The sequence below is a fragment of the Aquarana catesbeiana genome, linkage group LG06 (assembly GCF_042186555.1).
Source record: "Aquarana catesbeiana isolate 2022-GZ linkage group LG06, ASM4218655v1, whole genome shotgun sequence".
Taxonomy (NCBI): domain Eukaryota; kingdom Metazoa; phylum Chordata; class Amphibia; order Anura; family Ranidae; genus Aquarana; species Aquarana catesbeiana.
The window spans coordinates 98,077,513-98,104,999 of NC_133329.1; the positions used below are offsets into that span (position 1 = coordinate 98,077,513).

Consider the following 27,487-nt stretch of genomic DNA (forward strand, 5'->3'; position numbering starts at 1 on the left):
TCTCCCCCTCCTCCCTGCCTGTCAGCTCTGTGTCTCTGTCTCTGCCCCCCGCCACTATTTTTAGAATCAAAAACTTGCAATGGTCACTGCCAGCCCCTCTATTATAGGCGGGCATACCACACTGTGTAAGTCTTTTATTAAAACGAGGATTGTAGATACATTTTTAAAGCTATCTTCAGGCCGGTCACATGACTCGCAGCAGCTTTATGAGACAGGGCTTCTGCGGGAGAGGCTGAGCGGCCACGTGACCTCCCCGGCTGATGTCAGATGGAGATCTTGGCCCCTCCTGCAGAAGCCATGTATCGGAGCTGTAAAGCATCCGTGAGTCACGGGACTGGCCTGAAGATCACCCTAAAAAGGTATTTACATGCCTCGTTTTTTAGAACAGCCTTACACAGTGTGGTATGTCTGCCTGTAATAGAGGGGCTGACAGTGTTTTAATATTTTGCCATAAAAAAACACTCTAAAGAAGACAAGTGGCCACACAATGGGACGAGAAGCAGTTTAATCTTAAACTGTGCAAGGGGTTTTTTACTGTTAGAGCGATGGGGATGTGGAACGCCATTCCATAGTTGGTGGTATCAGTGGGGAGTGTGCATAAATTCCAAAAACTTTTAGATATGTTTTCTTAGCAGTTGCAATGTACAGGGATATGGAAAATTGTAAACACACACACTCGGGTTGTACTGGATGGACCGGTGTCTTTATTCAACCTTACCAACTGTAACTATGACTCTTCCTCCAGAGGCAGGTCTGTACCGACGTACAGACTTTTAGTTATGGGTGTTGGGAGGAAGTATCAATGAACTACAAGTGCTCCACTGAGAACTACAAGTCCCTCTGCCAATTCTCACACAGATTCCTGTGAATGAAAGACGCAGCTTTTTGGGCGGAGCCATGCAGAGCCGTAGCATATTTAAAAAGTGACAGGAGCTGGTGGGGAGAAGAGCCCCTGGGTTCTGGCGGTGGTGGGTATATGGCCAGTTTGGGGGTGGGTGCAGAGTGTGACTATGTTACATGTTACACCATAAGTATGGATGTAACATGAAGCATTGTTATAAGAATAGACTTCTCTTTTAAGGTTTAACCTATAAAAGCCGGTACAGGTTAGAGGCATCTTCTGAATGCTACTGATAGCTCTTTCCTAGGAGGCGTAGTGGATTAGTTTTAGTGTCTTCCTGGTCAGCGCTATTAAATTCCCATCTTAATGAGCAGTGACACTTGGTGTTGTATGTGAGTGTCAGGACATCTGAGTCTGTTATCTAAGAGTGACATCTCCATCCTCTCAGGTTACCTGAGCTGCAGACTGCCACAAGAATACCCGTGATAATGGAGCAAAGGGTGCATATCATGGGTCTTTAGGAAAGGCTCTGGCCGCAACAAAAGGTTTCAACAACTATTGTCCCGTTGAGATGCATATGTGGATAATTTAGAGGCAGTGACAAAACATGGCTATTTTATACATGGTCAATTAACCCCGATTTCCACTGGCTCTCTGCAAACTGAGTCTGATTGCTTTGCACTCTGAAGATGGACTGCGGCCAAAGTTATATGAGGACGTTTAGGAAATGTTAGCTTTTATTTTAGAACCTTTTTTTTTTTTTTTTTATAAACAATTAGGGCTGAAACAACTAATCGATTAATCGACAACTAATCGATTATTAAATTAATCGATTACTATTTTCATAATCGATTAATCGGCCAGTAACATAATGTGGTTAAAAAAAACTGAAATGAGCCCTTTATAGTACAAAAAGAGCAAATAATCGCTACTGTAACCATTTCTTTCACAGTTCTATAGTAAAAAAAAATGGACCCCTTACAGTAGTGATTATTTGCTTTTTTTTGTACTATAAAGGGCCAATATTCGTTTTTTTAACCCCATTATGTTACGTCTTACACCTGGTTCACATCTATGTGTTTTTTGGGGCTTTTTGCAGAAACGGACTACAGTCCATTTACATGGTTTCCTATGGGACACGTTCACATGTGTGCTTTTTCAGCCGCTGCGTATTTGGAAAGCGTCAGTGACTTTTTTTTTTTTAACACAAAACGGTGCTTTTTTGGTTCAACATACTTCAATGGAGAAGCTGCAGAAAAGCATGAAATGTGTTTTTTGCAGCAATTTGTGTTTTTTAATCTGCCCAACAACAAATTGGCCAAAAAAAATGCAAAAACGCAAATCGCAGCAAAATCACGTGAGCAAAGAGCACTGCAGAAACAGATCAAAAGCAAACTTCCTAGGTGTGCGCCAAGCTTTATGCTGGCCACACAGATCAATTTTCAGATGAGAATATTCAGACGAAAAATCTTTGTACATTCGATGAATGAAAGGAATGTTTGAAATTTTCACTTGTTTTTAACATTCTGTTTTTTAAAATAATTGTAATTTCTGAACGAAAACCACATCCACTGTCTGATAATTCCTTTCACCAAGAAGTTTTTTATTTCCAAATTTTCCCATCACTGTGGTTGAAAATGAACGACGATTTGACCCCACTAACGATTAGAAAATCAAACGAATGTTCTTATCTCTCCTCTAATAGTATATACAGTATATATCTTCTCTTATAGTATATACAGTATATCTCTTCTGTCTGTTATTCTCAGAGTGGATTACATATTTTGCTCCCTAAAGATATCGTTGGCTATTTTTATTTACCACTGCATAGAGATATTTAAGAATAAATTGCCTTTTTTAAAACTTTACGTATTAACTAAATTACGGTATACACCACACTTTTTTTTTTTTTTTAAGGTTATTAACCGATTAATCGATTAATCGAAACAATAATCGGCCAACTAATCGATTATGAAAATAATCGTTAGTTGCAGCCCTATAAACAATTTCACAAAGATGCATTTATATAAGCTGTTATTTTATTTATTACAGGGATTTATATAGCACTGAGAGTCTATGATGCACTTTATATATTGTACATTTACATCAATCCCTGCCCTCAAGGAGCTTACAATCTAAGGCACCTACCTCATATGTATACATAGGCATGCACACAGGGTGTGCCAGGTGTGCCTGGGCACACCCTAATGACCCTATGCTGGGCAGATTCCCACTGCTGCTTAGCTGCAGAAAGAAGGATTGGGGAATCTCTGTCCTTAGTCCTTTTCTCTGTCTAAAATAGTGAGACATCAGGGATCTGTTTAGACCCATGGTATTTCACCAAAGCCCCACAATGGGGCTCCTAAAAAAAATTGTAAAAAACAGTAATTAAACATTTTTGCAAAAAGTAATAAAATTGTAAAAAAGTCATAATAAAAAAATAAACTACTGACACCAATCTCTGCCCTTCTGACACAGTTCGCTGCTCTACTGACATCATCCACTTCTCTACCGACACTGTCCATTGCCCTACTGCCAAATATGTGTATATATATATATATATATATATATATATATATATATATATATATATTGTATCTATACAGCAGGTAAAACAAGTATTGAACATGTCATCATTTTTCATCATCATAGGTAAATATACTTTCTAAAGGTGCTGTTGACATGACATTGTCACCACATGTCGGTAACAACCCATGCAATCCATACATACAAAGAAACCAGAACAAATAAGTTCAGAAATTAACGTTATGTGTAATAAAATGGAATGACACGGGGAAAAAGTTTTAAACACATGAAGAATGGGAGGTGTAAAAAGTCATGGAAAGCCAAGACACCAGCTGAAATGTATCAGTAATTAGAAAGCAATCCTGCCCCTTGTCAGTGCAAATTAATATCAGCTGGTTCAGTCTGATGGCCTATAAAAAGGTGTCTCATTACCAAGGTGTCACACAAGAACATCTCATGATGGGTAAAAGCAAAGAGCTCTCTCAAGACCTTTGCAACCTTATTGTTGCAAAACATACTTATGGCATTGGTTACAAAAGTATTTCTAAACGTCTGAATATTCCAGTGAGCACTGTTGGGGCCATAATCCAAAAGTGGAAAGAACAACATTTCACCATAAACTGGCCACGACCCGGTGCTCCTCGTAAGATTTGTGACAGAAGAGTGAAAAGAATTATCAGAAGAGTTGTCCAGGAGTCAAGGACCACTTGTGGAGAGCTTCAGAAAGATCTGGTATAATTAATTGTTTCAAATAAAACAATAAGTAATGCACTCAACCGCCATGGCCTGTATGCACGCTGACCATGCAAGACTCAATTGCTGAAGAAAAAGCATGTTAAAGCTTGTTTAAAGTTTTCTGCACAACATTTAAACAAGCCTGTGAAATACTGGGAGAATATAGCCTGGTCAGATGAGACTAAAATTGAACTCTTTGGATGCCATAATGATGCCATAAAATCATGGCGTGGGGCTGTTTTTCAGCATACGGTACTAGCAAACTTCATGTCTTTGAAGGAAGGATGAATGGACACAGTGAGCAATTGTGTTCATTTAGAAAAAGAAGAGGCCAAAAAATGACATTTATTTATTTATTAGAGGTACTTATATAGCACCATCAATTCATGCAGCACTTAACACAAAATTGTACATTCACATCAGTCTCTGCCCTCAAGGAGCTTACAATAGAAGGTCCCTAACTCACATTCATACATACACATACTAGGGCCAATTTAGACAGAAGCTAATTAACCTACAAGCATGTCTATTGACTAACCACTTCCCCTACTCTCCATCCTGAAACATCCCCCTAACAGCCGGGGGGGAGAGGAGGGAAGCCAGCAGCACTACGGTGGGGGGGGGCGTAACACTGGGGGAAGCCCAGGCAGTAAGGGGATTCGGCATTGCAAAGAGTAATTAGGATGCGCCCAGGAACACCTGGCACACCCCCTTCACACGCCTATTGGTCTGATCACCAGGTGAAAATAAAGGACAAAAAAAACCTACAAAGGGAAAACAAATGCAGCCACAACATCTAAGGACTAGTAAGCTGCGATATGTTCAGTTTCTGTTTTTGGGTTTAGATACACTTTAATTAATTTAGCTTCACAGCCCTGAAGCCAGCATGAGGGCAACTCTTCCAGAATAAATTCTAATTGTTGTCTATAGGCTGATTGTATTTTGCAGGACTTTACTGATGATGGATAAAGGAAAATAATATCAACCCACACTGCCCTCAAATGCCCAGTACACATGCCAAGTTGGCCTGCATGGCAGATAAAGTTCTGTTACTGTAATCATCCCCTGTTTAGTGTTTTTTAACAATATCTCCTGGCAGAGCTCCCTGTGCTGTCAGCAGCATATCACTCAAGCTTCCGTCCTAATAAATGGCTGATTAGGTTTCAAAGCAACCAGAGCACTTGTTATAGAAACTCCCTACCCTCTGTTGCTGCTGTGTAACTGATCTACAAACACTGAGCCTCTCCGGTAGTGCCCTGTCTCTCCCTCCTCTGCTCTTCCAGCTCCTGGAGCTCTGCAGGTGAGTAATGCAGCTCGGCAATGAGACAGATCACTCTGTGTGCAGTTTTACTTATTATGGATAATTATGGATTATGCATTTCATTGCATCTACACAAAAATGCACAGGAAGTTCATCAGGAGATTTCACAGGGGGGTACATGGCAGAAGCGAGGTGTATAATATAATGATCCACAGCTGCCAGGGGCACATTCATAAAAGTGATGGACTCTGGCTGTCCTGTTGACATCATAAAGGAGCTATCTACCAAGTCAGAATGCAGCATTTGAAGTATATCCAATATCTGCGTCCCATTGTGGTGATCTCCCTTCACTTCCTATCCTGTAGACTCTACAGGAAGTGGGAGGTAATCTTTCCAAATTGAAGAAGAATCCCCTCTATTCCTCAAAATGTAGGATTTTTGCCTTATTTTCAGTCCCTTGACAGTGGTCACTAATCAAATAGAGAAAGTGTTGATGTCTTTAATGGGAACACAGAGAGTAATAAAATCTAGCAAGGGTTCTAACCGTTCATCACCCTGTCAAAAAACCTTCGCCTGTAGATACCCTTTAACAGAGTGTATCAAACCGTTCACACCCAGCTGTAGTTCTAAAGAGATGTACTGTGTTACGTCTCTACTGCAGTCATACAAAAATTCACACCATGGGACCAGTTTAATCAGAGGCTAATTAACTTACTAGTATGCTTTTGGAAAGAAACATGAACACATGGAGGAAGCCCACAAGAAGACTGGGAGAACATTCATGCAGAGAGTGTCTCTGGTGGGAATGCAGGATCCCACCAGTGATAGACATCATCACCAGCTACTGAATTCCCTGGTTTTACTTGAAGCTGGAGAGTTGAACCATTCTTCCCTCCCTGTATCTCCTGAAGTCTCTTATAGTGATATCTCTGTGCCTGCATTCAGGGTTGGGACAAGGGGTGGGCAGGAGGGGCAGCTGCCCTGGGCGCTGTGGTATCATCTGAGGTGGGGGGGGGGGCTGCATAGAGATACCTACAAGCTGGTAGGAGTACTGGAAGAGGGGGAATTTTTGTTTGGAGAGAACTTTGGCTTGCAAAGGGAATTTATGCTCGGTGGTAATTGTGCAGATTAGTGCTCAAATTTCTTTTGGAGAGGAGGGAGGGGATTTTTGCTGACACAAAATGCAAAATGCTCATACACTTAGAGAAGGAGGGGGGCGCCATTTGACATCTTTGCCCTGGACACTAGAAGACCTTGTCTCGGCACTGCCTGCTGATATTAGCAGAATATCACCTTCTGCTGATATTAGAGCACGAGGTGTCACCAGCACACCATGGGTCTCCAAAATTGGTTCCAAAGCTTTATTCAGCGATCACTTCAGCAAACAGCAACTTTTCTGAGCCACGAAGGACCCCTTCATCAGGCATGTGACCAAGGGGTCCTGCATGGCTCTGAAACGTTGCTGTAATGATGTGATCACTGAATAAAGCTTTGGACCCTATTTCGGAGACTCATAGTGTGCTAGTGACAACTCTTGCTCTGATTGTTCACAGTTCCAGACGTAGGTAACTTCAGCACCCACTTTTATACAGCCCGTTTTACAGGAAAGTGTGCATTGGGAATAGTGCGTTGGAATCTTCTGCTGATATTAGGAACTGCTGCCAATGTGCCAAAGCTCCATATCAAAAGTTTGTAAAAATAAAAGGCGAGTATATCCAAATATGACAATAAAGCTAACACGTTTTGACCGTTGAGGTCTTAATCAAAGCTATGGTTAGGACCTTAACATTCTAAACACATTAGCATTTTTGTCATTTTTAAATTCACTTGACTTTTCCATTTTAAAGCTTTTGATACATATCTTTGGTTGGGTTCCAGAAGTCCTCAAATTTGGATGAATTCTCGTGTGGCTGACAGGAACCTTTGCCCCGGCACTGTGTTCTGCAAGTCAAACAAGAGGTTATGCACCTTCATTACTTGTTTGGTTGACACCTGCTGCTGCTATTGCAAGAGAATTCTATTTTCTCTCCTTGGTATTATGGCCGTTGCTTGTTTGGTTGACACCTGCTGCTGCCGTTACAAGAAGATTGTATTTTCTTTTGTTGTTATTATGGCCAACCCAGCTGTGAGACACCTTGCTGAAGGAGGGTTGGGTTGGATGCTACGGGGCTGAGCTGGTAACTGTGTAGGTCTCAGAAGAGGCATTTTATAGCGGAACGCCCTACAAATCCTATAATTTTCCTCTGAGTGGATGGTGGTTGAGACAGCCTGCAAGTAAAATTAAAACTGCCTGTAAACCCGTAAAATGATGCTTACCTTAGCGAGATTCTACAGTACATGCATCCACTGTCCATCAGTCTAACCTGTAATTTCATTCATGCCTCTTAGCAAAGCCAGTTCTACCCTGCTTTAAACCTGAAAGGTATAATTTGATCACTTGTAAAATAGAAACATTGATGTATACAAAGAATGCAATCTGCCTTCTGAAGGCTTCATCCAAAGAGCGTGGGGAGAATGAGAATGCCACAGAAATAGTGTATTAGAAGTATAGAGGTACAACCATAGGCATCATGCAGGCATAGATATAACTTAACTTCCAATGTCCACCATTTGGAGGAACTGTCCCTCTTTTGGAAACAAAATCCCTTTCTTACTCTTTCCTGCTTCGTTAGCCCTTTTTGGCTTCGGCGTTTAGGCCTATATAAGAATGTATTATACCACACTACACCTCTAATCCAACCTCTATATAATTGCATTTCTTATTTTAAAAACGAGTCCATGCAACATAGAGGGGTTGTGCAGAGGTGCTGTCAGAAACCATGAATCAGACTGAGACAGAAGTACAGTTAAATCACACTTGTTTAATAATAATAAAAAAGGTAAACAGAGTAAACATAGTCAAAACATAGCCAGAGTTCAGGAACCAGAACTGATAGTCAGACAAGCCAAAACGTCACAGAGCCAGAGATGAGCGTAGTAGAAGAGCAAGCAGGATCTGGAGCCAGAAGAAATGTCAGCCAAGCAAGTCTTTAACAGGAACACAGGAGAGCATCTCTAGAGATGTGACCAAGGCGAAGGCAGAGATCATCTGGACTGGATGGCTTAAGTAGGCAGGACTGACAAGCAGGATATCATCAACAGGTGAGTCACTGTGGAGAGATAGGAGCTGGCAATTAGCTGACAGCTGAGCGGCCAGCTTTGAGAAGGAAGGGCCCAGCCCTGACAGTTCCCCCTCCTCAATGACCCCTCCCCCTCGGAGGACCACCAGGCTTGAGGGGAAAACATCTATGGAAATCACGGAGGAGGACAGGGGCATGTACGTCCGAGGATGAGACCCAAGAGCATTCCTCCAGACCATACCCTCTCCAATGCACCAAGTACTGTATGCGCCCACGGAACCTACGGGAGTCAACAATGGACTGTACTTCATACTCCTCATGGTTCTCAACCTCTACAGGGTGAGGACGAGTAACCGAGGTTGTAAAGCGGTTGCAGACCAAAGGTTTTAATAAGGAGACATGAAATACATTCAAAATACACATATTAGAAGGAAGGTCTAATGTGTAAGCTACTGGGTTAATCCTGCGAAGAATACAGAAAGGCCCAATAAACCGAGGTGCGAACATCAGAGAGGGAACACAAAGTCGCAGGTTGCAAGATGACAGTTAGACCCTGTCCCCAACCTGGTAGGAAGGCGCAGGCAGATGTCTGCGGTCAGCATGGAGTCTGTGCCTATCATTAGCATGTTGCAAAGCCTTCTGGACTTGTGCCCAAGTGGAAAGAAGACCACGGAGATGCTCCTCTAACACAGGAATACTCTGCGGAACAAATGAGTCAGGCATCATGGAAAGTTGGAAACCATAGATCGCCATAAATGGGGACAATCAGGAAGCAGAATTCAAGGCACTATTGTGAGCAAACTCCGCCCACGGTAAGAGGTCTGACCAGTTGTTATGATGGTCAGAAATATAGCAACGTAGCAATTGCTCCAAGGACTGATTGGCTCGTTCTGCGGTTCCATTAGACTGTGGGTGATACACAGAGGAGAAAGCAAGCTGAATTCCCAATTGTGCACAAAAGGCTCGCCAGAACCGGGACACAAACTGACTACCCCTGTCCGAGACAATCACCTTGGGTAGCCCATGTAAGCGAAAGATCTCCCGAGCAAAAATGGAAGCCAGTTCCTTAGAAGTGGGCAACTTAAGTGGAATACAATGGTACATTTTCGAGAACCGGTCAACCACCATAAGGATAACTGTGTTGCCCTGGGAGTTGGGTAACTCCACAATGAAATCCATAGACAGGTGGGTCCAGGGCCTCTCTCCATTGGGTATGGGTTGTAGGAGGCCCACTGGAAGGTGTCGTGGAGTCTTACTCTGAGCACACACGGAACAGGCAGCTATGAAGGTTACATCAGCACGTAGACTAGGCCACCAGAATTGTTGGGAAATGGCCCAAAAGAGTTGATTCTTCCCAGGGTGGCCAGCAGCCTTGGGAGAATGGTAAGTCTGGAGCACGGCAGTACAGAGACTCTCTGGGACAAAGCAGTGGTCACAAGGTTTCTCGAAGAGCATGGACCTGAGCAGCAAGAATTTTGTCACCCAATGGAGAAGTGAGACTGGTGTGAACCGTAGCCAGAATACAATCAGGAGAAATCACAGGACCTGGAACCGAATCCATCTTGGAAGAAAATTGTTGTGACAAAGCGTCAGCCCTCACATTCTTAGTACCGGGTAAGAATGAGACAATGTAATTTAAACTAGACAAGAAAAGAGCCCATCGTGCCCTTCTGGGAGAGAGACATTTAGCCTCAGACAAGAATGTGAGATTCTTATGGTCAGTAATAATGAGAACCGGCACAGTGGTACCTTTGAGGAGATCTCTCCATTCTTTCAGGGCTAAAATGATCGCTAACAGCTCTCTGTCACCAATCTTGTAATCTCCGTAGGTGACAATTTCTTGGAAAAGTAGCCACAAGGATGCATAGACGTCAATGGAGAAGCTGCAGAAAAGCATGTAGTGCGTTTTTACCACAATTTTACTGCAATTTGCATTTATTTTAATCTGCCCAACAAATTGGGCAAAAAAAAATCATAATGCAAAATCGCAGTAAAATTGCATGTACAAAACGCATAGCAAAAAGCACTGCAGAAACGATCAAAAGCAAACTGCATAGGTGTGAACCCAAGCCTTAAAGTCCAACTTTAGTGCTGGGATGGTTCAAGGGGGTTCCCTAAGCAGATAGGCTCCCCCCTTTTTTTTTAGTTAGCTAAAAACATATTGAAAAAAGGTCTTAAAAAAACATATTAGAAGGTTGCTGAGTCCATGCTAGGAGGAGGGAGCTGAGCTGCTGTATCCATCCTGTGGGATGAACAGAGGGAACTAATCTGCTGAGTCCTTCCCATAGAAGGAGCTGGTCTGCTGAGTCCCTCCCATAGGGGGAGCTGATCTGCTGAGTCCCTCCCACAGGGGGAGCTGATCTGCTGAGTCCCTCCCATAGGGGGAGCTGATCTGCTGAGTCCCTCCAATAGGGAGAGCTGATTTGCTGAGTCCCTCCCACAGGGAGAGCTGATCTGCTGAGTCCCTCCCACAGGGAGAGCTGATCTGCTGAGTCCCTCCCACAGGGAGAGCTGATATGCTGAGTCCCTCCTGTGTGGTGGAGCAGAGTTGTTGTGTCCGTGCTGGGAGGGGGGGAGTAGAGTAAATTGTGCTGTGGAGTCCCTGCTGGAAAGGGGGAGCAAGGTGACCTGAGCAGGTGAGTCTCTGATGGGAGATGTGAGCAGAGTAAGATAAGCTGCTGAGAAATTTGAGCCACCAGTGTTTCTGCTGTGAACTTGAGGATGAATTGCTCCACCATGCCTGTAGCTACAGAAGTCAATGAGAGCTTGTTTCAAAGGTTGTTTACGGATTGCTAAGTGTATAGTATGTAAATAGTTGAATGTTCATATCCTGGTCACACGTTTGCTTTATGGGGAAAGCTACTAAACCGAATAGATGCTGGCAGTATCTTGGTCACGATAGAGCAAAGTTTAGTGCTATTGTGATTCACTGACAGCTGTAGTGTGTTTATTTGCTATCCCTGAAGGTAGATTTGATAGAGTTTGAGGATGTTCACAACACACTCTGCTGGCACAGCTTGTCAGATCCTAAGGCTGTTTTTAATCATGCTGAATATAAGCATATGGCATTTTCTTTTAGTAAATGATGTAAGCAGAATGTTGGTGCACTTCGTGCTTTTACTACTCGGTTAATTGCCAGCAGTGCTCACGGTGGTTGTATTGCTAGTCAAAATCACATTTAGTTAGTGACCGTGCATTTAATTCCCAATTAATAAAGCTTATTAACTGGTCAAGCTGTTAATCCCACCTAAGCTTTTTGTTTTGTGAAGTGGGAGACACCACTACACTGCTTTCAGCATCTTCTGTATGGCTGCTTGCAGTGACTGCAAGTCCTTTGTTCCTTCCACTTGTATATCCATTTGGCTTGTTGTCCCACGCTGCATAATTCAGCCAGCAATTTATGGATATACATGGTGTGGCGGTGCCTCTTAACGGAATCTATACACAAAGAAAAGCAGTGACTTTTTGGTAGATCCGCTCATGAAACAGCAGCATGGTTTCACTGTACGGAGGGTTTTCGTGGATCCAAGATATCACGCTAAACATTTATGTAAGTAACATTCTCAAAGTCTTACGACTCCTTGCGAACTAGATGCCCTTAAATTTATTGTAAATGCTATCTAAATAAAACAAACACACACACATGTTATATTTACCTACGCTTTGCAATGGTTTTGCACAGTGCAGCCACTGGCTCCTTCTCTTCTTGGTGTGCCACCCTAGGAATCTGCTTCCTATGGTCGTACAACTGCAGGCTTGATCCCAAGCTGCGCTACCTGCATCCATAGGCACAGACAGTGTGCCTCGGCTCCCTCATTACAGGATTTAATTGACAGCAGCGTGAGCCAATGTGAGGAGTATTGACAATATGCGGTTCTAAATAAATATTTGGACAAATTTTTCGTTATTCGGAGATTCGGATATAAGCGAAATTACAGTATAAACAAAATTTACCGAATGCTCCGAATAACGAAACGAAGTTCATCCAAATTGAAATTCGAAACGATATTTACATAGAACTCCAGTCGAATTCGAACTGTAAACGTAAACATAAACTGTAAACATATTTCTGAAATCAAAGACTGCGTGTGTTATTAGAGTACTATTTCAAAATAATGCTGTTTTTGTCACAAAGGTGATTTAAAGAGTCATTGTAATCGTTTGATGAAGATTTTTCTTTTGTTTGTTCACTTTGCCACATTCGAATCGAAAAAAAGAAAAAAAAAAACACTAAAGTTTTCGATTCAACCGGTTCAAAATTTATCCATTCGAATGTTTTGAATTGAAAAAAATCAGCAAATTTTAAGGAAGTTCGAAAAAGACAGAAAATGAATTCCAAATATAAATCCTGAATACGAATTGAACAAATCAACCGAATTTAAAGCGGAGTTACACCCAAAAGTGAAACTTCCGCTTTAAGGCCTCCTCCCCAGCTCCTGATGGTGAAACTGAGTTTTTTTATAGAGGGGGGAGCGGGTACCCGGTTTTGACAGGTACCCGCAGCCACTTCCGTACCCGGTGCCTTAAGTGATCGTAATTGGATCTTCTCCTTCCCCCTCCCTCCCGAAGTCTTCTGGGACATATGACAGGTCCTAGAAGACTTCGGGACCAATCACAGAGCACAGCGCCGCACGCGCAGTGGGCACCCAGCTGTGAAGCCGCGAGCTGTCACAACTGGGAGCCCATATTAGAAATGCCGGCGCTGCCGAGGGATGAGAGAGGAAGAAAACTGCTGGGGTGAGTACACCGCTGGACTGTGGGACAGGTAAGTGTGTGTTTATTAAAAGTCAGCAGCTACACTTTTTTTTATAAAAAAACACGTTTTTTACCTTAATGTTTAAAATGCATTACCCACTTGCTGCCAAATCACGTACCTGTGTGTCATTGGCTTCAAGTGGTTTTACCAGAGTGATGCCTGCAGCTGCAGGCATCATTCAGGTATCGTTTTTTAGAGCCGACGGTCGGCTTTCTTGTAGTGTCAACCAATGCCTTCCACTTCTTGCCTGGGCTCTCCTGTCCCACTGAGAGACCCAAGCGACCAGCCAGTAATGTCCGCCGGCTGGCCGGAGACCCGAACAAAGCCGGAATTGGCATTGATTGGGTACCGGCTATAGTAACCCGGAAGTGACGTCATGACATCACTTCCGGTTTACTCGGGAGCCAACGGCGGCAGTTTTCAAAAATTAAAAGTATTCAGAAACGTTGATCCCTCCATAAAGAGTACCTGTCACTGCCTTTTACTGTCACAAGGGATGTTTATGCAAAAGTGATAAAAAAAAAAGGAACAGTGTAAAAAAATAAACGAAAACGCCCCATCCATACGTAAGTTGCACCTGCAAATGTAAACAGTGTTAAAACCACACATGTGAGGTTTCATCGCGATCATTAGAGACAGAGGAATAATTCTAGCACAAGACCTTCTCTGTAACTCGAAACAGGTAACCATTAATATTTTTTAAAGAGTCGCCTATGGAGATTTCTAAGTACCATAGTTTGTTGCCATTCCACAAGTGTGCACAATTTTAAAGCATGACATGTTACGTATCTATTTACTCGGCTTAACTTCATCTTTCACAATATACAAAAAAAATCGGGTTAACTTACTCTGTTTTTTTTTTAATTTTATTTTATTTAAATTTTTTTATACATTAAAGTGTATTTTTTCCCCAAAAATTGCATTTGAAAGACCGCTGCGCAAATACAGTGTGACAAAAAATATTGCAATTTATTCTCTACGGTCTCTGCTTTTTTTAGGAAAAAATACTGATTTAAACTCGTAAGCAACAAATAGCAGGAAAAGGCATAGTCTTCATGTGCTTAAGGTAAAAAACCTTCTACCTTTACAACCACTTTAAATTGTATTTGAAGCCAAAATGTGTTTTTTTTTTTTTTGGATAGAATTGTAAAAGAGTAAACCTTTGTTAAGTTTTTATTTCTGTTTATGTCCAATTGGGGAGATTTCTCTTCACTTCCTGTCCCTTAGAGACAACAGGAAGTGAGAGGAAATGTCTCCAAAGGGAGGAAAATCCCTTCTTGTTGCTGTCAGTGCAACAAGTATCCTCATTGGAAGATTTCCATACCCAGGGCTTTTTTTCTCAGAGAATAAGTGCAGGAAGTCCCCCCTTCGTTTCTGCTCCCTACTCACCTCTGAGCACTGTTCCTTGGTTCCACCTCCTGCCCATATCCCAGTACTGCACCTTTTAGAGAATACAGACTCAAGTATAATTTTGTACTACTAAGGGATTTTCACGGATTTTGTTAATTATAATAAGTAAGACAGTAAAATAGATTCCGTGCAGTGAGCAACAATAGATCCCACCCCAGCAACAGTAGACGCCCCTCCAGCTATGACAGACCTCACCCCAACAACCATAGATCCCCTATACAATTATAGACTTCCCCCGCCACTGAATACCACCCCAGCAACAATGGACCCCCAGCAGCAACAAAAGATCTTGCAGCAGCCAGCATCAATAGACCCTTTAGAAACCAGCAAAAAAAGACATCTCCCTCAACAGTAGATCCCTCCCAGCTAAATAGGACCTCCCACTAGCAACAATAGCCCTCCACACAAAAATAGATCCCCACCAGCGGCAATAGATCCTCCAGCAGCAAGCATCAATAGACCTCCCAGCACACCCCAGCACTCCTTGTCATTACATGCATTTATTGCTGGAGGTGCCGGAACTGCGTTCTCGCACATTCCCACTGGGAAAAAAAAGCCCTGTCCATACCTTTTCTGATGATGGGTTATTCCTCATTTTTTGTCCCGGTGACTAGGACAAAAGCATGTATGAATATATGCAGTCATATCCAACCCTCCCCAATTTCTTGTCTTAGGACTAGCATACAGAGCCAACTTGTATACACATACATACCCTCCAAGTAACCTGCCAGCATGTCTTTGACATGTGGGAGGAAACCATTGTATGGGGATAACCCATGTAAACACAGGGAGAACATGCAAAGTGCATGCAGGTGTTTTCCTGGTTGAGATTCAAACCAAGGACCCCAGTGCTGCAAGGCATATTTGCTAACCATTAAGCCACTATGACACCCTACTAGCACAAATAGAGAGGTTGGCTCTGCCCATTAAGGACATAGGCAACAATAAAAACCTGACAGGGGTGTTTTATCTCTTTGCTACACTATTTAAATTAAAGACGTTTTGGCTTTAGATGCTCTTTGAAGCGGAAGTAAACTCATTGATTTAACAGTTTCAAAAAACAGTTTTTTGTTTTTACGTGTCGGGAATGTAACTGTCACATTAGTTGTGTCCTCAACCAAACTGTCAAACCATCCAACGGCTGGTGTCATAATTGATCACATGTGCAGTACCATGGCAGTTGAAGATTAACAGAGGCCAAGATGGCAGCTTCCTTGGAATAGTAGGAATAACTTTCTCCGTAATGTTTTGCGTGCAGTAAAGTACTTTGTTTTTTGTTTCTGCAGTTTCATCGATGCCAGTCACCAATGAAGGTTGGCCAGAGACATTTGGCTTTGGGTTGGGTGGCGTGGGCCCTTGTTACATCCTCTGGGTTGAGCCAGGAAGTAGCGCCCATGCAGCCGGTTTGCAGCCTGGAGACCAGATTCTGGAAGTGGAGGGAAAACCGGTGTCCTTTCTGTCCTGCGAGTCACTGATACAGCTTGGCCGGGAGTGTCTTAATGTGCCACCAAGTATCGGGGTCATCTCCAGAGTTCAGAATGTGGAAGTGACCAGGAAAACCCAAGAGGAGATTGGCTTGGCCCTGAGTGGAGGGAGACCACTGGTGGTGGACAGTGTGGTTCCAGGTTCTCCTGCCTCTTATGCTGGGGTCAGAGCTGGAGACTACCTTCTGGAGATCAATGATATTCCTGTGACTGATTTATCAGAGGCAGTCCAACTGATTTCTTCCAGTGGAGAGGACATTCTCCGCTTGGGCCTTCTGTGTGTTGGCCGAAGACAGAGACACAGCAGAGTGTATAGTGCCAGTGGACGGGGATCAGTAACCACAAGCCAGACACAGAGACTGAAGGCTCAGGAGTTTAAACAGAAAGTAAGAGCAATTCGTTCTAATAATGAGCTTGTTCAGTAAGGTAAAGAAAAGTTTGCAAAGTGCAACTCATTAGCAGTCAATGAGAAATTATTTTCCATTAGTGTGATTTAAAGCTGAAAACGCTGGAATAATTAAATATTTTTGAAGACTTTACCACATGGGCATACCTAAGCATACACCTGTGTCAGGGTCGTGTTTTTCCTGTACATGATGCACTGGTGCTCCATGCACCTAGGCAGTCCCATTCAAATCAATTTGAACGCAGCAGCTGCATTGACCTAGCTGCTGCTCCTAATTTGACATCCATGTGGGTGCCAGTGTGTGCGGGTCCCTGAACGTACACTGTCTGTGTTCAGGGACCCACTTACCCCCACACTCACACCAATGTCAAATTGGAACTAACAGCTGTGTCTGCGCAGCCACTGCATCCCTATTGAAATGTATGGGACTGTCTGGGCAGAAGCATGGAACACCTGTGCATCCCATGCAGGCAATACACGATCCTCATACAGGTGTATGTTTAGATACGCCCATGTGAATGAGGCCAATATAAAAGAAGAATGTGCAATCTTTGGTTGCTTTCTGTATTTCTTCCATGTCTGTGCAGTAATCCAGTGTGACACGCTTCCTGTTTTATGACCGGTCACTGCTGCTCTCTCTCCTTGAGCAGGGTGACTGGTCTTATCTCCGCTCCCTCCTGTAGCTTTCTCAAGGCAGCAGCCTGTAGTGGGTTGAGCTGCAAAGGCATGTACAGCACATTGATGATGTCACCACTAATTTTACAAGGTAGTATCTGGGTTTGTATTTATGTAGTATCTAGGTAGTTTTTGGGATATGGTGCACACAAATTGGATATATATCCTTTGTGGGTATGAAGAACTATATAGAAGGTAACACAAACAAAATCTTGAATCTTGGATGGGATTTTTAAGACACCAAACATAACACAGATATAAATATAACAACTCTTGTGTTTTATTAGTACAAATATGTTAAAAACAAGGACAATACGACTTGAGTCTAAGAAAACAGAATTATAATCATCATAGCAGATGTCCCATACTGTTTCTTTGCACTGATTGTTTTTTACATGCATAGAAATCCCAACATGTTTCAACTCCAAAGAGTCTTCTTCAGGGATCAAAAGATGAAGAAGACTTTTGTCCCATGAAGAAGTCTCCTTGGAGTTGAAACGCATTGCAATTTCTATAATGTAAAAAAATAGTCAGTGCATATATGGCACACCTGCTATGAGTATAATTCTGATTTATGCCTATTTTTTAGAATCAAGTTGTATTGTATGGTTTGTCCTTGTTTTTTGTACTAATAAAACGCAAGAGTTTTTATATTTATATCTGTGTTATGTTCAGTGCTTTAAAAATCCAATCCAAAGTTCAAGATTTTGTTTTAATTACAATATTGTGGCATGAACTTGCATACAATGCATTAAGGTGAAAAACCTCCTGTGATGCAGCAGCCCCCCAGAGCCCCCCTTTTACTTACCTGAACCTGGTCTTTCCAGCGACGGGCACGAGTACACCAGCTCCAGCCAGGGTCTCAGGTCCTGATTGGATTGATCGATAGCAGCCATTGGCTCCTGCTGCTGTCAATCAAATCCAATGACACGGGAACCGGGGGGGCGGGCCGAGTCCTGCTGTCTGTGTCAATGGATGCAGCAGCAGGACATGGGAGTGATCCCGCACGAGTGCCCTGAGGGAGAGCAGCTCTCCAACAGGGCACTTGAGAAGAGGAGGAGCCAGGAGCGCCACTGAGGGACCCCAGAAGAGGAGGACCGGGGCCACTCTGTGCAAAACCAACTTCACAGAGGAGGTAAGTATGACATGTATGGTTTTTTTTTTGTTTTTTGTTTTTTAAAACAAACCTTTACATATCCTTTAACGATATAGAAGGTATTTTTTTGTGGCTGGAGTGGAGCTTTAGTAAACAAAAGCTTTTTTGGTTGAGAGGGGTTACTGCATCATCATCATTCATTGGTCTGCTCTTTGTAATGCCCTGTTAATACATTTGAGTCCAGGTATTTGTTAAAACTGAACGCCAGCCAAAAAACAGAAAATAAATATAAATAGCCCATTAAAAAATAAAATAACAAAACTACCTTTTGCTGCAATATAAAGCATCAATCTAGAGATTTCCCCAGCAGTACTTTTATTTTTGTGTGCTAGATGTCCTCAGTCTGTCAGTCTGATGGCCAACATTCAAGCCACTTCATGTGAGCCCAGTTCATCCTTAACCCACCCAGTTCTGTGATTGGATAGTAAGAGGAGAAGCAGCACAGCGATGAGCTTATCAATCTTTTATTTCACTTTCTCCTCTACTTCTATTCCAGTGACAACTCAAAATATTCTCTTTACCTATCTATCTCTTTACCTGTCAGTTCATACTAGACATGTGCAGAACGGAAAAATTTGTTTTGTTTCGGATAGATTCGTTATGCTACTAATTTGGTTTCAGAATTCGTTTAGTTTCGTTTAGTATTCGTTAAATTTAGTTTAATTTATTTTCTAACAAATTCCAAATTTTTGGAACGATTTGAATTCGGATCAGTCAAGAAATGATCGACCAATTCAAATTCTGTGTGAAGAATAGCTGGTTGTTAAGCAGTGGGCCGGGAAGCCGGCCACCGTGTCCTTAACAACCGATGACTCATCAGCTGTCAGCAGGCTTCCCCACTGACAGCTGAAAAGTACACAAAACAATGCCAGTTATAGAAAATGTAAAAAAAAAACAGCATTGGATACCACTCCAAATCCATATCAGAACCTTATCCGAGCATGCAGCCCGGCAGGCCATACTATGCCAGGTCACATGCCTTCAACATGGGGCGGGGGTGCTTTGGGGCAAGGGGGGCTCCAAGTTATTTGTTAAGAGGCATGTTGAGTCCATGAAATATTTTATATTTTGCCACAAGTTGCGGGAAAATTACAAACTTTTTTTTTTTTGCAGAAAGTTGTCACTAAATGATATATTGCTCACACATGCCATGGGCATATGTGGAATTACACACCAAAATACATTCTGCTGCTTCTCCTGAGTATGGGGATACCACATGTGTGGGGACTTTTTGGGAGCCTAGCCGCATACGGGGCCCCCGAAAACCAATCACCGCCTTCAGGATTTCTAAGGGCGTAAATTTTTGATTTCATGCACAACCCCCCCCCCCTAAATAAACTCATTCCGGAAAGTAGACACCCCAAGCTATTTTCTGAGAGGCATAGTGAGTATTTTGCAGCTCTCATTTGTTTTTGAAAATGAAGAAAGAAAAGAAAAATGTATTTTTTTAATTGTTTTTCAGGTTGGGTCAGGAGAGCCAGAGAAAACCATGGAAGACGGTGGGGGGGGACATTCCCTCCCACTGCTTGTAGAAGTAGTCTAGAGGCTAATTAGCCGCTAGGATTGCTTTTACATGAAAGCCGACCACTGGCTGAAAAGAACGATACCAAGATGATACCTAAACCCGCAGGCATCATTCTGGTATAACCACTCAAAGTCCAGCAACATACCAGTACGTTGGTGGTCCTTGTTGGGCATATATTGTAATCTTTTTCTTCATGCAGCTTGTGGGCTGAATGAAAAAAAGAGATTGAACGGTGGGTATGCCCACCATTAGAATACCTCCCTTCATCCACCCACTTCTAATGATGGGCATACATGCACCAATTTGATTTTAACTGTGGTGGGGAAATCACCTCCTACAGCGCTGGAGTCACGGTTTTATGTATCGTAGGAGCAAACGTGGTTGCTGTCAAGATAAATAAATCCGTGCTGCAACTGAATGGCGTACCTGCTAAGCAAATGATGGTTAACAATAAAACAAAGTAACCTTACAGTATAACAGTAAGACATACCATACCTGCAAAGCAAATACAAAAAAAATAGTAAAAAATAAAACATTTTTTAATGCAATCTGTGCCTAAAATATATATATGCCGAGGAATGGGGGCATCCGCCCCAAAAGTTAGGAGCAAATCGCTCCTCCACCCCTGCTGCCCCCATGCTTCGGCATATATGCTCTTTTTTAACTGTGGTGGTGAAATCACCTCCTACAGTGCTGGAGTCACTCCATGTATCATGGAGGCAAACACTGTTGCTGTCAAGATAAATAAATCCGCGCTGGCTGCAAAACATTCGTTAAAGTGGTTTACGAGGGGCCGAATTTTGTAGAGCCGATCGTATCCAGGGTCTCCACGAGGACTACAGAGTGCATTGTTGTTGAAGTGCATGAACCGCAAGATCTGCTCGTATCGTGCCCTGGTCATGGAGGCAGAGAACACGGGCATATGGTAAATTGGGTCAGTGGACCAATATGACCGCAACTTACTCATTTTAACTATGCCCATGTCGAGGGATAGGCCCAGAAAGGTCTTAAATACAGAAACCATAATTGGTTTCCAATCTCTGTTAAGGGAAGACTCAGTATTAGCGGTGATGAATTGACCAGCATACAAATTGCTTTGGTCCACAATAGATCTATAGAGATCTTCTGTGAAAAACAATGAATAAAAATCAAGTGACGTAAAATCAACTGTTTTCACCTGAGTTCCGGGTTGGCCAGTGAATGTGGGAAGTACGGGTGCTGCAGAAGTGGTGGGCTCCCAATTAGGATTGGCAAATTCTGCAGGAAGCACACTATGGGCACAACGGGCCTGTCTTTGTCTTCTTGGTGGCAGCGGGACACTACTTGTGCTTGCCACCTCGCCAGCTTGAACTGCACTTATGGGACTCGCCACATCACCACGTAATACTGCAGTGCTGGATGTACGACGAGGGTGTACTAGGCCGCTGGTGCTTGCCAGCTCACCAGAAGGATGAGCGGCACTAGTACTTCTCTGCTCCATACGACAACAGCAGAAGAAGATCGTGGTCTTGTACGCCTGACCTTGGCAGAGACCACAGCTCCGTCGTCAGAGCTATCTGTCATGGAGCTGCTGTGGTCTACAGGATCGTATTCTGAGCCTGAATCTGACAGATGAGTGACTTCCTCTTCACTATCTGTCATGCTCAGAAACGTGTAGGCCTCTTCACTAGTGTACCTTCGATTTACCATTTTGGGCTCTAAATTTACTGGTACACTAGTGAGACTCACAGGTAAAAAAGCTCCTAGGCTGTCAGCAACTGTATCAAACGCTACCAAAAAAACTGTTAACGATCGCAGGGATCAGGCCTGACTCTGCGAACGCTGCAGTTATGGGTATTGTGTTTTGTAAGTGACAGTGATCGATCGATGCACTTGGGTGGGCTGGGCGGAGGGGCAAAACGCAGGTGCTAGCAGGTATGTGGGCTGATCCCACTAACACTGCATTTTTGGGAACCCTAAACTGCTGGGGACGCTAGTATAGATCTGATCAGATCAGATATTGATCCGTTCAGACACTATACCACTAAGGGAGGTGTATGTTGCATGCGTGGGTGTTAGCAGTACTGGCACTAATCTGACGCTGCCTGGGGTGACACAGACCCTAACTAACCCTAAAACTTAACAAACCTGGGCGATCAGGGGATTAAACCTTTATTGGGTAATAAACGGCGGATATAAAAAAACAAACAAATTAACCACCGTCACCTGTAACACTTATACGGTGATCACTGGTGAAAGGGTTAACTAGGGGGCAATCAGGGGGTTAAAACCTTTATTAGGTAGTATATGGGGGTACCTGACACTATAAAAAGCAGATGGTGAACCTAAATAACTAACTGGCTACCTAGCGTCACCCGTGACACTTATACGGTGATCACTGGTGACAGGGGGTGAAAGGGTTAACTAAGGGGCAAGCAGGAGGTTAAAACCTTTATTAGGTAGTATATGGGGTACCTGACGCTATAAAAAGCTGACGGTGAACCTAAATAATTAACAGGCTAACTAGCTTCACCAGTGACACCAATACAGCGATCAGAAAAATGATCGATTAGTGACACTGGCGACAGGGGGTGAAAGGGTTAACTGGGGCGATCAAGCGGTTAAACCTTTATTAGGGGGGGTTATGGGGGTACCCTAGACCTAAAGGGGCCTACCACTAATTGCCCTAACACTTATAACAGTCACAAAATGACACCAGTCCAGTGATCAGTAAAAAATTAAAACTGCTATTGGTGTCACTGTGACAGGGGGTGCAGGGGGTGTGATTGGGGGGTGATTTGTGTGCCTATGTGTACTGGTGTTAGTGTGCTGTTGGTGCAAACTCACATTGATGTCTTCTCTCCACGGGAGCCGGAACAAAAAGGCTCCACGAGGAGAGATGACATCACTTCCTCTGCTTCTTTTTACAGTTTCAGAAGCAGAGGAAGATTCCCATTCGTCAGGGGCGATCGTGAGGGAGAGGCCATGAATCAGTGGCCTCCCCCTCAGGAGGAATCGCTCTTGCCACGATGCAGACCGAGATCGCGCCCCCCCCCCCCCCCCCGCCCGTGGGAGGGGAGTAACGTCCCCATACGTTACTCATGCCATTCTGCCGACGTATATCGTCATGAGGCGGTCGGTAAGTGGTTAAAAAACAAACAAAATTTTTTTAACAAATTTCAAATAAATTCGTTACTATTCCTTACTAAATCATTTGGAGATTCAGATACAATCGAATCTCCGAATAACCAAACATTTGTCCGAATTTTGGACCGAAACTAATTGCACATGCCTAGTCCATTTCTATCTATCTATCTATCTATCTATCTATCTATCTATCTATCTATCTATCTATCTATCTATCTATCTATCTATCTATCTTTTCTTCACCTCCACTATAGCATCCATTTTTGAAGCTTTCTTTACTGTTTGCTTGGTTAGGCGGCTTTTATTGACATGGACCTGACCACAGAGCTTAAATAGGAAGCAGAAGAAATGAGTATAGCTCTATAGTCCTATTACATAGTGTGTATATATATATATATATATATATATATATATATATATATATATATATATATATATATGTGAGAGCAGTGTTGTCAAGTAAAATCAATAGAAGGCCAGGACTCGATCACAGGAGTGTTGAACTCTAAAGAGGTTTTCACATTTCTCTGCTGTGAAGAATCGTACAGCACAATACAAGACTTCAAAACAGGTTCATGTTCTTTTATCTTTCTCTCTTATTTCTGTTATTTACCGTGTTCTTGCTAGGCTATGATCTTCCTTCTATTCAACTGACACTTACTGCACACAGGATCTGGAGATGGCAGAGGGGTCCTTTTTTTTTTATTTACCTTAACCACTTTTTCCCCCTTAATGACCAGGCCATTTTTGCGATTTGGCACTGCGTTGCTTTAACTGACAATTGCGCTGTCGTGTGACGTTGTACCCAAACAAAATTGACATCCTTTTTTTCCCCCACAAATAGAGCTTTCTTCTGGTGGTATTTGATCACCTCTGCGGTTTTTATTTTTTGCGCTATAAACAAAAAAAGAGCGACAATTTTGAAAAAAAAAACATTTTTTTTACTTTTTGCTATAATAACTGTCCCCCAAAAAAATGTAAAAAAAAAATAAATTTCTTCATCAGTTTGGGCCAATATATATTCTTCTACATATTTTTGGTGAAAAAGATCGCAATAAGCATATATTGATTGGTTTGTACAAAAGTTATAGCGTCTACAAAATAGGGGATAGATTTATGGCATTTTTATTTATTTTTTTACTAGTAATGGCGGTGATCTGTAATTTTTAGCAGGACGGCGACATTACGGCAGACAGATCGGACACTTTTGACAATTTTTTAGGACCATTGACATTTATACAGCGATCAGTGCTAAAAAAATGCACTGATTACTGTGTAAATGTCACTGGCAGGGAAGGGGTTAACACTAGGGGTAAATGTGTTCCCTCAGTGTGTGTTTCAAACTGTGGGGGGATGGGACTGACTGGAGAAGGAGACATATCGCAGTTCCTAATCACTAGGAACAGCAGATCTGTCTCTCCTCCCCTATCAGAATGGAGATCTGACTGTTTACATTGACAGATCCCCGTTCTGGCTCTCATGCCCGCGATTGTGGGTGGCCGGCGGACATGGTGGCCGCTGGGCATGCGTATCGGGTCCCCCGCCATGCTATCACACTTAAAGGTGCCGACGTATAGCTACTGCGATTTGAGGGAATGAGCCGATCTGCCGCAGTATAATGACGGCGGCTGGTCGGCAAGTGGTTAAAGTGGTTGTAAACCTCAGACATGAAATATGAACAAAGCATATCCCTCTATAGTGTGTACTTGTCACCACCCCATCATACTCCAGTCGGTGATGTCACAAAGGGCGGGGCCTCTGGAAGACATCACCCGTGTCCCCGCCCCATGCCTATATAAGTAATGGCACACTGGGGACCTAGCATTAGCGTGGGAGAGAGCATCGAGAGAAGATCGGAGAAAGAACAGAGGGAATAGACAGCGCAGAGAGGAGACTCGGCAGAGGCAGAAGACATCAGAGGAGAGAGGAGACCTGGCAGAAGAGGGAGAAGACAGCGCAGAGAGGAGAAGAACCAGAGAGGGGAGAAGAAATCAGAAGAGACGCTAGAGCTGATTTTATAAATTACTTTGTCAAAAACCTGTGTACTGTTTTTATTTTTGACACTTTTTTTTAGGTGAATGGGTAGGGGTACAATGTACCCCTGAGTGGGGGACCGGGATCTGGGGGGCACCCCTGCCAGCAGACTCCGACAACCACCGGCCAGGGTTGTCGGGAAGAGGCCCTTGTCATCACCATGGGGACAAGGTGCTTTGGGTGGGGGGGCGCATGTTGAGGGCATGTGGCTTGGTATGGTTCAGGAGGAGGGGCCGCAATGTCCCGCAAAAGATCGCTGCCATTACTAGTAAATAAAAAAAAAAATTCCATAAACATATATGCTTATTGCGATTTTTTTTTTTTTTTAACAAAAAATATGTAGAAGAATAGGGCTGATGCCTTCTAAAATCACTGGGTCAGCATCAGCAGAGGGGTAATTTTTATTGTGGTACTGTTTGATCCTGTCTTCTCTGTTTCTCCCTTTCTTCCACAGTCCCCAATTAATCTCTTGATAAGACAGAGCCTTTGGAGTCACTCTGCACATGCACAGTTTGTTGTGTATTGCTAGAGAGTTTTTTTTCTTGGGAGGGTGCATGTGATCAGCACAGGGCCAATCATCACTGTCCAGACAGAGGGTCAGGGGTCCTGCAGCTTTGTAGGATAGTCAGAGGAGAATGAAAACACCTCCTACAAGCTTGTAAACCGTGCCTGGTAATTACCTACAGGTAAGCCTATAATACGGCTTACCTGTAGGTAAAATGAATATCTCCTAAACGTGCACTGTTTAGGAGATATTCACCCTGCATACACCCAGTGACATCACTGGCGCATGCGCTCTGAAGGTCCGGCATACCTTGCCAGAACTTCAAAGCTTTGTGCCGGAAGCGAGGGCTCCCACACGCATGTGACGACATTGCGGCTCCAGCCAATCACAGTACCGCAGCTCTCGAACCCGAAGAAAGACAGGGGGAACATGTCAGCCCTCTCAGTGGTGACTTTACAGCTTTGGAGAGCTTTGTTCCAAGGTGAGTATTTCATAATGTGCTAGTATGCAATGCATACCAACACATTATGCCATTGCCTTGCAGGGTTTTTTTGTTTTTTTTGAACATCCACAGTTTACAACTGCTTTAACCAGACACTGATAGAAGTCTCAAGACTGTTATATACTGCTGATGAAAAAAGGTATTTAGCGTTTATATTTGCTAAAATAATTGTATTTCCATGTTCTGTGTACTGTGGGAGACCAGATATAGTAAATGCAGGGTCCTGGGTTTAGTAACACTTTAAGCTGGTCATGCATTATACAATTTTCTTTAGATTTACCTTCAACTGTGTAATGCAAGGGCCATCCTGATTTTATACAATTCAAAGGTGTTTATATTTACCAAACCATATAATATGAGGTCAAACCTGAAGGAAAATTGTACACGAAAATTGTATAATCTATGGCCAGCCTTAGGCAAAGGTGGCATAGGCTTACCTTAGGAAATAGATTGGGGTAGGGAGTTCCAGGGTATAGAAGAGAATCCTGAGAAGTTCCAGAGGTAAGCATGAGAGGAGGTGACAAGGGAGCAATAGATCAGAAGGATTAAGAAAGAGCAAAAATGATGGTTTGAGAGATATGAGCTACATAGCGTGATGTAAAAACTGGCTTTGTATATTGCCATTGGTATTTTATTTGTTGGGCAAGCAGAAGCCTGAAGGAGGGATTGGCAGAGAGCGGTGGTGGATGCTGAGCAGCTGGAAAGGTGGATGAGTCTGGCAGCAGCGTTTATGATAGGCTGAAGAGGGGCTAGCCTGTATAGGAAAGGCTAGCGAGAAGAGAGTTGCAATAGACGAGATGAGAGATAATAGGGGGTGAATTATAAGCTTGGTGGTGTCATTGGTTAAAAAGCTGCGTATTTTGAAAATGTTGTGGAGGTGAAGATGACAAGATGTGGACAGTGATTGGATTTGTGGGTGAAAGGAGACATCTGGTTCAGGATAACACCTAACACTTTGGTATGAGGGGAGGGAAGGAGGGTTGTGTTAATAATCTCAATGGAAAAGTCTCCAGAGGAAATACTATGAGCTCAGTTTTTACACATGTCCATGTACTGGTGAATGGGGTTTAAAAGACCTCGTTGCAAGTTCACTGTGACGAAGATCTTCAGACAGCTTGCACCACATGAGATGGGTAGCAAGTCACACATTACCACCCCTTCCCCTTACGGCATTCCGATGTGAGCTTGGTGTCTGCCAGGATGGGACACTGGTACTTTGGTTTGTTGAGCTTATTTTAAGGGACCTCTTCGAGGGGGCATGACAGTTCGTGTCCCATAGCCTAGCAGTATTCCTATCCTGTTACGGAGTACTGCTGTACTGTGCTACTCAAATTCTGGTCTGCTTGTAGCAGGTAAAATGCTACTCTGATCTTGAATGTGCCCACAGATACAAGATTATTTTCCATTTTAGCTAAGTGCAATGGAA

The 27,487-nt window shown here is 43.1% G+C and overlaps 1 protein-coding gene across 1 annotated transcript in view; it reads left to right on the plus strand.

Annotated features, from left to right (window-relative positions):
* Window positions 1-15,942: 15,942 nt before the first annotated feature.
* Window positions 15,943-27,487, plus strand: part of GRID2IP (Grid2 interacting protein) — a 211,705-nt gene continuing 200,160 nt past the window's right edge. Inside the window, exon 1 of the mRNA XM_073636502.1 lies at window positions 15,943-16,518. Coding sequence (XP_073492603.1) covers window positions 15,943-16,518 — 576 coding nt within the window. The remainder of the gene's footprint in view (window positions 16,519-27,487) is intronic.